The 10140-nt window shown below is 55.8% G+C and overlaps 1 protein-coding gene across 1 annotated transcript in view; it reads left to right on the forward strand.

The window, feature by feature from the left end:
• Positions 1-1107: 1107 nt before the first annotated feature.
• The window catches only part of NR5A2 (nuclear receptor subfamily 5 group A member 2), a gene marked incomplete at its 3' end in the record, with an annotated part of 28663 nt that continues 19630 nt past the window's right edge, over positions 1108-10140 (forward strand). The window contains exons 1-3 of the mRNA XM_023748880.1: positions 1108-1230; positions 2865-3006; positions 6048-6700. Coding sequence (XP_023604648.1) covers positions 1126-1230; positions 2865-3006; positions 6048-6700 — 900 coding nt within the window. The remainder of the gene's footprint in view (positions 1231-2864; positions 3007-6047; positions 6701-10140) is intronic.

Consider the following 10140-nt stretch of genomic DNA (forward strand, 5'->3'; position numbering starts at 1 on the left):
GGAGGTTGAGCAACCGGGGAAAGGAAAGGCGAGTGCGCCTCGGGGGTTCACAGGCCGCTGCCCGAGCGCGCGCGCGCCTTGGCCAGGGCTGCGCGACCCGTCCGTGTCCCCCGCCGCGTGGACGTGGAGTCCCGGGAAGGGACCGGACCAGGTACCATCTGGGACCCCTCGGGCCACTGCCCTTCCGCACACGGACCTCGCTCCACGCGGGACGCTCGCTCGCTCGGCGAGGCCGCGTCCCGGGAAGGCGGGCCCCCATCCCCGCCGGGCGTCCCGATTTGGGTGGAACTTCAACCCCGGCGATCTCGGGGCGATGATGGGAAAACCTGCGAAGTTCTTACAGGACTGGGTCTCTTTTCCTCTTTTATGTTACATTGTTTCCTCCCGGGCCGTCTTCCCCTTTTTTTTCCTTTTTCACTTTCACAGGCGGCCGGGTTTGCAAAAGTGCGGAGTTGAAACAAAGTATCGGGATCGAGAGAGAGATCCCTTTCGCTTCCTCGCCCAGCCCGGAGCCTGGGGAGCCTTGGGGAGCCTTGGGGAGCCTTGGGGAGCCCTGGGGAGGGGGCTGCTCAGAGCCGGGGTTGGGGCTGGAGTGTCTGGGCCAAGGGCCTGGTCCCGGTGGCCGCCGCCCCACCCGCGAGGTGCTGGCTGCAAACTTCCTCCCGAGAGAGAGGCGGGGGTGTGGGGTGTGCTTGCTTCTGGCCCCCGGGCAAAGGTGGCCGCTTTGGGACTTTGAAAGGAGTTGCAAAGAAATCCGAAGTGGTTTCTGCTGGCGGCTCGCTCCCGGCGGCGGGATCGGTGGCTTTGCCGGCTTGTGTGCACCGGGGGTCGGTGCCTGTGTGTTTCACAGAAGACTTGGGAGCTATTTTTTAAATTTCAAAATATATATCTATATATATGCATATATTTTTAAAAAGATGCCTGGCTTTCTCGCTGGAGTTCTCTAAGGAACTCCTGGGCACAACCGAAGTATTTTTTACTTTGTGTCTTTCCTGGTGGACTTTGCCCGCCCGCCCGTCCCCACCCGGGGCGCCTTTCCCTGCGGGGACGGAAGGCGACCCGGGAAGCTCACCCGGCGTGTGTGTGTCTCTTTCTGCCTCTTCCCTTCCAGTGTCTCAGTTTAAGATGGTGAATTACTCCTACGACGAGGACCTGGAGGAGCTGTGCCCCGTGTGTGGAGACAAAGTGTCCGGCTACCACTACGGGCTCCTCACCTGTGAGAGCTGCAAGGTGAGGTCGGGGTGGTCACCTGAGATGAGACACGGGGGGCCTTCTGAGCCCAAACCAACCCCGGGGTGACTTCTTCGGGCGACCTGGAGCCAGGCTGTCTTTTTTTTATTTTTATGTTTATTTTAAGACTCAATTTAAAAAAAAACACACACGAGAGAGAGAGAGAGAGAGAGAGAGAGAGAGAGAGAGAGAGACCGTCCTAGGGAGAGGATTCTTAGAAATATGTGTCTCCTTTAATTCAAAGGGCAAAGAAATGGATGGTGTTTAGAAAACTTTGCCAGTCTCATGGCTTTCGGATAGTTTATGATGTCGCGGTAGGGAGCCTTCTATCTCGAACAGCCCCCAAATATTGATTCCGCGTGACTTATCTATATTTAAGGCATCGCTGTTGTCCGGAGGAGCCGTGACAAAGAGGCTCCCAAATACCTTGCCACTTGCGAGCCCCCCCCCACCCCCCCCCACCCCTGGGGGCTCAGAAGTGGGGGGCCAGGCATTCATTACCCACCGACATAAAAGTCTACCTTCCCAGCCTGATTTACTCCTGAAATAATTGTGGGGATTCCTGGGAATTTATATCGCGAGGAACAAAACAGGCCAGGTCTTCTCGTTCCCGATAGAGGTGTTTTCATAAATATAGGGCCCATTCCCATGGGAGGGAGGCACAGGCCACATGCATCACGCTGTTACTAAGATCAGCGAGACAGGGAGGGCTTGTCTAGACCTTTTCTATATATTCCCAGTCAATGGGATAGGCGCCGTTTTCCAACTTTTCTTTCTTTCTTTTTCTTTTTTTTTAAAAACGCAGAAAGCTGGGTACAATGACTTCAGCCCCTGCCAGGAAAAAAAAAAACCCTGGCTTCTCCGTCACAAAGTAAAAATTGTTTCACTTTATGGCCGGGAAGGATAAACAGAGAGACCGAAGCCACCTGGTCACACTGTTGCCATGTTATCGAGCCACCGCACTTCACAGTTTGATTAATTTTTTTTAGGGAAACACACACTTTTGTGTGGGACCTCGGGTCTCTGCTCTGTGCGCTTTCCCATTCGTTTCACTTTTTTCCTTTCTTTTTTTTTTCCAAACAGAGTTCTCATACTGGAACGCATTCCAGGGGAATTAGGAACGTTTCCCCCATTTTTACTCTTCAAATCCTTTTGCTTTTAACGACCTCGTGTTGACATTCGCAGGAGATCTGAGACCTTCTGCTGGCCAGGTTTTCCACTGGCTTTTTTTTTTTTTTGGCAGTAGTTTGTCCCTGAAATGGTATCAGACTCCCTAAGACCCTCTCTCTGGACTCGAAGGGTGTGGGGTGTGGGGTTGGGAGAGGAGAGAAACACTGGTCCCTCTAGAAGGTGTTTTTCTCTGAAACGTTGAGATGCGATGGTGTGTACGGAGCCGAATCTCCCCCAAGAGTGGCCGTCATGCTTCAGGAATAGGACCCCGGGGCCGGGGGGATCTCCAGGGCCTGGCGGGGAGGACGGGCCTCGGGAAACTGGCCAACAAAACCACAGACCCTCAGAAGGGCTCCCCTGGCACCGTGAGAGGGTGGGCTGTGGAGTCCCTGCCCGAGAAGCCACGGGAGAGACGGGTGGGCGGTGGGTATATAACGCGTCTCCCCGTGTCCTCTGTCTTCCAGGGCTTTTTTAAGCGGACGGTCCAGAACAACAAGAGGTACACGTGCATAGAGAACCAGAGCTGCCAGATCGACAAAACCCAGCGAAAGCGCTGTCCCTACTGTCGGTTTCAGAAATGTCTGAGCGTGGGGATGAAGCTAGAAGGTAAGGCCCCTCGCCACGCCGCTGCCTGTTAAGGCTGCCGGATGCCTCGCGTGTAACGCAACGTTGTGCTTCTACCGGAGGAACGTTATTTTCCTGGTCTTTTAACACCGCGGACGGGGGTGTCAGACTTTACGTTTCGTCCGCGTTACGAATAGCCTGTGTTTCGTTACAGCCCTTGTCAAGCCCACCAAGGAAAAAGTGTTCATATCAGAGTCGTGGGCCTCACCCCTCCTCGGCATTTTTTGTTGTTGTTCTTGTTAGTTTGGGGAGTTGCTGCATTTGACCCTCAAAATAAAAACAGGGTAGATGAAAGCGAGACTCAAGCCATTCAACTGAGAACAAATAAAAATAAGGTGGAAAAAAATCCTTTTTTTAAAGTTTTCAAATCAGAACGCCCCAGTCAAAGTTTGATTGGAATCTTTTTTTTTTCTAAATGTGTTTTTATTGATTTCAGAGAGGAAAGGAGAGGGAGAGAAACATCCATGATGAGAGAGAACCATGGATCGGCTGCCTCCTGCACGCCCCCCACTGGGGATCGAGCCCGCAACCCGGGCATGTGCCCTGACTGGGAATCCAACCGTGACCTCCTGGCTCATAGGTCAATGCTCAACCACTGAGCCACGCCGGCCAGAATGGAATTTTTTTTTTTTTAATAGGCTTGCTTGTCATAAGTGTAACAATCGATTACATGATTCCCGAGCAGGGATTAAACCCTTTACTTGTCAAAAGAGCTTTCTCCGGGAGGGTGTTGTTTGGGATAGTGTGGGAAAGCACTTTTTAAAATTAAGAGAATGGCCCTGGCTGGTTTGGCTCAGTGGATAGAGCGTCGGCCTGCGGACTCAAGGGTCCCAGGTTCCATTCCGGTCAAGGGCATGTACCTTGGTTGCGGGCACATCCCCAGTAGGGAGTGTGCAGGAGGCAGCTGATTGATGTTTCTCTCTCATCGATGTTTCTAACTCTCTATCCCTCTCCCTTCCTCTCTGTAAAAAATCAATAAAATATATATATATTTTTAAATGAAGAGAATGACGGAACCTGCCAGATGAAAATTTTTTTAAAAGTTGAGAAGCAGGAAACATGAAAAAATAACGAGCTCACAGACAGGAGACAGGAGCCTGCTTTCTTAAAAGCCACGTTAAACTTTATGTCGAGAGAGAGCGGAGACGGGCTGGCTGCGCGCACATTGGCAGGCGGCAGGGTTAACACGTGGCCGCGACTCATGACGCGTAATTCACGGACGCGGTGGCATGTCGCTGGTCTTCGGACTCCCGCCTGCTGACATTCTCAGGTGAAGTACATGACAGATAAAGTAGCAACGAGCCGTCTGTATCACCGGCATGTGCCAAGGACTAGTGTTTTTGTGCTTTTTTTAAAAAAAAATGTTCTTTTAATAGATTTTTAGAGGGAGAAGGAGAGAGAGAGAAGCATCCATGTGAGAATGAAACATCCATCCACCGGCTGCCTCCTGCACGCCCCCCACAGGGAGGGAGCCCGCAACCCGGGCCTGTGCCCTTGACCGGGAATCGAACCCTGACCTCCTGGTTCAGAGGTCCACGCTCAACCCCTGAGCCACGCCGGCCAGGCTGTTTTTCTTAACAAAAGAAAAAGGTTGCGTTTCTTTCCCTGGGAGCGTTGGGTTTCTTCCCTGTAAGACACTCGGCTGCCCACCGTGCCTTCCTGCCCGGGCGACGAAACCGCTGAATATTCAGCCAATTCTCACCCCCACGAAAACCTCTATTGTCTCGTGTTGTGGTCTGGACACCCAGCGTTCGCCATACATTTTTAATGCCGGACTAATCCTAGGATGAAAAGCTCCAAAAACATAACCTCCGGCCACGGCCACATGTCCCAGGCTGTCAGGGTGGCTGGCTTCTGCTTAGGGCCTGGGGAGAGCGGCTCACTTATTCGCCGACGACCTGGCCCCAGACTCCACCCAGCGCCGGGACCGGGGGAGGGAGGCTGTCTGGACGGCGTCTGAAACGAATCGGCTTCCATTCTGCACGGTTTTGCTAAAACTAAAAAACGATGGCCCGTGGCGATCTGATGCGCGTCCATCGAGTCCGGGTGAAAATCTTTTTTTTTTTTTTTTCGAAGGAAAGGACACCCCCAGCTATTTTTGCAGCCACTTGGGCCAGCGTGGCTTAGGAGCAGGACGGTGCTCTAAGAGCAGACAGTCACAGGTTAATCTAGAAGTGGGTCGTTGGATACTTTGTTGCCATCGGCAGCTTGGGGTTCTGTAAAGAGCAACAATGTAACCAGCACAAGAGACGCCGATCCTCTTAGTAGAAACACGGACACGCCTTCGAGGGACATGAAGTGTCCGGTGTGTGTGGCAACAATTAGGCAGCCTCCCCCGTCCACCGAAGGGAGAGATTTTTTTTTTTTTTTATGAAAAACACACGTGGAGGAAACAATTCATGAATAATGGGGACAGGGCTTTTTTGGGAATCGTTGAGGACTAATGTAGTAAGAACAGAAACGCACATACTACTTCTGGTCCATTGCCCATATTTCTAAATAGTTGTCAATCTGGGGAGTGCTAATAGCTTACATCTTTATTTTTTTTTTAATTCTTTTATTTATGGGTTGGTTTTTAGAGAGAGAGGAAGAGAAAGAGAGAGAAACATTGATTTGTAATTCCACTTATTTACGCATTGATTGTTGGATTCTTTTTTCTTTTGTAAATATATTTTCATTGATTTCAGAGAGGGAGAAGGAGAGAGAGAGAGAGAGAGAGAGAGGCATCAATGATGAACGAGAATCATTGATCGGCTGCCTCCTGCAGGCCCCACACCAGGGACCAAGCCTGCAACCGGGGCACGTGCCCTTGACCGGGAATCAAACCCGGGACCCGTCAGTCCGCAGGCCGGCGCTCTACCCACTGAGCCACACCGGCCGGGGCTCCTGTGGTGGATGCCTGTCTGTGCCCCACCAGGCAGCAGCCTGCGAGGTGACGGGCCCACAAACCTTGACCCTTTGGGACGATGCCGGGGGCCCTAACCACTTCCGCCTTCACTCACACCCGACTCCCTCTCCTCCAGCGGTCAGGGCCGACCGAATGCGCGGCGGACGGAATAAATTCGGGCCCATGTACAAGCGGGACCGCGCCCTGAAGCAGCAGAAGAAGGCCCTCATCCGCGCCAACGGACTGAAGCTGGAGGCCATGTCCCAGGTGATCCAGGCGATGCCGCCCGAGCTGAGCATCACCTCCGCCATCCAGAACATGCACTCAGCCTCCAAGGGCCTCCCCCTGAGCCACGCCGCCCTGCCGCCCACGGACTACGACCGCAGCCCCTTCGTCACCTCCCCCATCAGCATGGCCATGCCCCCGCCGCACGGCGGCAGCCTGCAAGGCTACCCGCCCTACGGCCCCTTCCCCAGCCGGGCCATCAAGTCCGAGTACCCCGACCCCTACACCAGCTCGCCCGAGTCCCTCATGGGCTACCCCTACCTGGACGGGTACCAGACCGGCTCCCCGGCCAGCGTCCCGCACCTGATCCTGGAACTGCTCAAGTGCGAGCCCGACGAGCCGCAGGTGCAGGCCAGGATCATGGCCTACCTGCAGCAGGAGCAGGCCGCCCGGGGCAAGGCCGAGAAGCTGAGCACCTTCGGGCTCATGTGCAAGATGGCCGACCAGACGCTCTTCTCCATCGTCGAGTGGGCCCGGAGCAGCGTCTTCTTCCGGGAGCTCAAGGTACGTCCGTCCGTCCGTCCGTCCGCGCTCACCGCTCACCGCTCCTTCCCGGAGCCGCGGCCCTCCCGCCATGGGCGCAGCCCTGCCGCCCGGTTCTGTTCCGGTTCTGTCTTATCGCCGCCTGTTCTGTGCGGGGCACGGAGTGGGGGGTGGGGGGGCTTCTCTTCGCCCCGGCTCCCCATTGGTGGGGATGGCGTTTAAGGCCAAGCATAGGAACAGGGGTTCGTCTTTATTCAGGATCCTCTCTAACTCAGAGGGTTGGTGGCTGGACGCGGGCGGTCGACTGGAACGGTGCCTGGTCAACTTTTCAAAAGAGAGTGGCCAAGTCGAGCGCTCTCTTACAATAGGACCAGTTCCAAATTGGGGGTGGGGGGGAGGGGAGGGGAGGGGGGGGGAGCCAACATCCGTGCTGTTTAGACCCGAAAGAATGCAGATGCCGTGCGGGCTGGAAGGGCCCAGGCGGTATTTATGGCCTGTTTACCTGGACTCGGGGCTGGAGAGGACTTTGCTTTTGGAGCGAACGCCACGGGGAGGTTGGCCGTGTTTGCCGGGGGGAGGGGAGGGGGGTTTGGGGGGGCAGCCGCGAGGGCCCGTCCACTTGGCTGGCGCTCCGGGCCTCCCAGCCTCTGTCTGCGCTGAGGCTAATGGATTGCTACATTGTAAACACCGGGCCTGTTTGCCTAAGGATCTCGGTGTAACGACGTAATTATTTTATTTCCTGCGGCTGAAGCCGGGGCTCACGGGGGAGCGTTCTGTGGGCCGGGGCCACCCAGCCCCTCTCGGCTTCCTTCTGGGGTTTTAACACAAAAGCGTGTCCTGGCTGCGGTGGCCGAGGGTGTCTGTGACACAAACGTCGCCTTCCTTTCGCCGGCCTGGGCGGGGGCGCGCTAGTCACCTGGGACGTGGGGGGCGGGATTTTCACACCCACGAGGGGACCCCAGAAAGCAGACTTCCGTGAAAGGGTTTTTTCTGTTAGAAATGGTCCGTGGAGAAGGACGAGGGGCCCCGAGGGCCACACGCCGGGAAAAGGTGTTTCCACGTCAGCCCCACGCCGCTCTGGACTTGGTGCGTGGAAACGGACGTTGTCTGGCCCCGGCCGGTGCGGCTCAGTGGATAGAGCGTCGGCCCACGGACGGAGGGGTCCCGGGTTCGATTCCAGCCAAGGGCGCGGACCTCGGTTGCAGGCTCGATGCCTGGCCCTGGGTGGGGTGCGTGCGGGGGGCCACCCGTCGACGTGTCTCGCTCACACCGATGTCTTTCTCTCTCTCTGTCTCTCCCCGTCCCTTCCGCTCTCTCTACAAATCGGTGGGAACATATCCTCGGGGGCGGGGTAACAAAACGAAACAAAGAAAAGAAACCGGGGTTGTCTGAGGGGATCCAAATAGGCCGATGGAGCGCCGGCGTGTGTGGCCGGTGGTTGAGACCCTCGTGCCCCCGGCTCTCGGCCCTCCAGGCCTCTCTCGCTAATTTAGAGGCGGCCGGCGGTGGGGCGTGGAGCGAGCGGCACAGGGCACGGGGCACGGGGCACAGTTAGCACCCGCAGGCCAGGGGTGTTCGCCCATCGGGCCTCAGGGGGTGCTTTCCTTGCCAACAGCACCCGCCTGGGGTCCTCACGGGGACACCTTCGCCTTTAGGAGGACAGGTGAGGCCTCTGACGGTGAAAAGGGAAATGACAGTTTCAGATGCAGAGAAAGGCCAGGGAGTGGGCCGGAGGGGCTGGCCCAACTCCGGGCCCCGCCGGCCTGGATTGGAATTGCATCTTGGCCGCTCGATGCTCGATGCCCATGGGCCTGGGCGGGGGCGTCGGTCTCTCTGGAAGATGCGGTTTTTTTCATCTGTAGAATCTCGGATATGGACCCAGGATCAAACCCTGACCTCCTGGTGCCTCGGTCGATGCTCGGCCACTGAGCCACGCCAGCCGAGCCACAAAAATACACTCGCCGCCAGGAAAAGCCATGCCCGCGGCCTCTGTCCCCAGCCGGACGCTGAGGAACAATGTTGCAGGTGCTGCGGGGGGTGTAACTATATAACAAACACTCGCTGCTCCTGCTCTGAGCACCGCTGGGCCGCCCGGCAGGGAGAGGGGCGCTGGGCAGGGAGAGGGGCCGCCCGGCAGGGAGAGGGGCCGCCGGGCAGGGAGAGGGGCCGCCCGGCAGGGAGAGGGGCCGCCAGGCAGGGAGAGGGCGTAAGATGAACGTGGAGTTGAGTAAGACGAAGTATTTCCTCTCACGGATGGTCTGAGAAGACAGTTTCGTAAATAACTATATATTTTTTTAAAAAGATAAAGATGCTGAAACTGTATTTCACAAATCTGCAGGGGAAAGAAACCTTGCCTCTGGATTTTCTGTTTAAAAAGGGGATGTGAGAAAGGACAGGTCCACGGAGCCGCAGGTGGGGGCGGTGGGAATGCGGGGAGCACCCTCTTTCTCTGCAACGTTCTCTCTCCGCCTCCCCGTCGCTGAATCCTCCGAGATCCTTTTATAGGGCACGCGGGTTAATCTTTGGCTAAAGCGTAAACACCTTTGGGAAGGACGTAGTCAAGCCTCATTCATCATCGGTGCCCTTGTGGGGTGCCTGGATCTGTCTTCCGTGGGATTCGAAAAGGCTAAGGCTGCCGGGTTCGATTCCGGTCAAGGGCGCAGGCCCGGGTGGCGGGCTCGATCCCCACTGGGGGGCGTGCAGGGGGCAGCCGATCCGTGATTCTCTCTCATCGTGGATGTTTCTCTCTCCGCCTCTCCCTCTCCCTTCCTCTCTGAAAGCAATAAAAATATAAAATTAAAATAAATGAGTAATAAATAAATAAAAGGCCAAGGTAAAGCCAGCCATTGGCGGCTCCTGGGGGAGGGGGGGAGAGCAGGCAAGGAAGGTGACCTTGAGCTTGTTCCCATTGGCTCTCCTTGAAAGAAGGGACTCCGTGGGGCCTTTTCTCAGAGGAGGACACGGAGAATTCGGAACAGCTTAGGGTTAAATATAGAGCGAGGGGGTGGCTTTCCCGCTCGGAGGAATTCCTTTTCCTTTTGTTTATAAAGTGACTTTGTCAGAAAGCAGAGCGAGGCCTTCGAGGCCGGGTCCTTCCCCGCGGCCGGGCCTTTAGGGGCGGTTGTACTGGGACCTGCGGGGGGAACAGGATTTTGCACCAGAACTTGGGGAACCGGGGACGGTTCGTCTCTCTCTCTCTCTCTCTCTCTCTCTCTCTCTCTCTCTTTCAAACAGTTTCCCAGGACATGACCTTCTCCTCCCTGTTATGCACTCGGACACTTGCCATTATATTCTGCTAGAGCCGCGGTTCTCAACCTGTGGGTCGCGACCCCTTTGGGGGTCGAACGACCCTTTCACAGGGGTCGCCTAAGACCATCGGAAAACACATCTATAATTACATATTGTTTTTGTGATTAATCACTATGCTTTCATTATGTTTAATCTGTAACAATGAGAATACA

Source organism: Myotis lucifugus, unplaced genomic scaffold (assembly GCF_000147115.1).
Source record: "Myotis lucifugus unplaced genomic scaffold, Myoluc2.0 scaffold_2021, whole genome shotgun sequence".
In the NCBI taxonomy this organism is placed as follows: Eukaryota; Metazoa; Chordata; class Mammalia; order Chiroptera; family Vespertilionidae; genus Myotis; species Myotis lucifugus.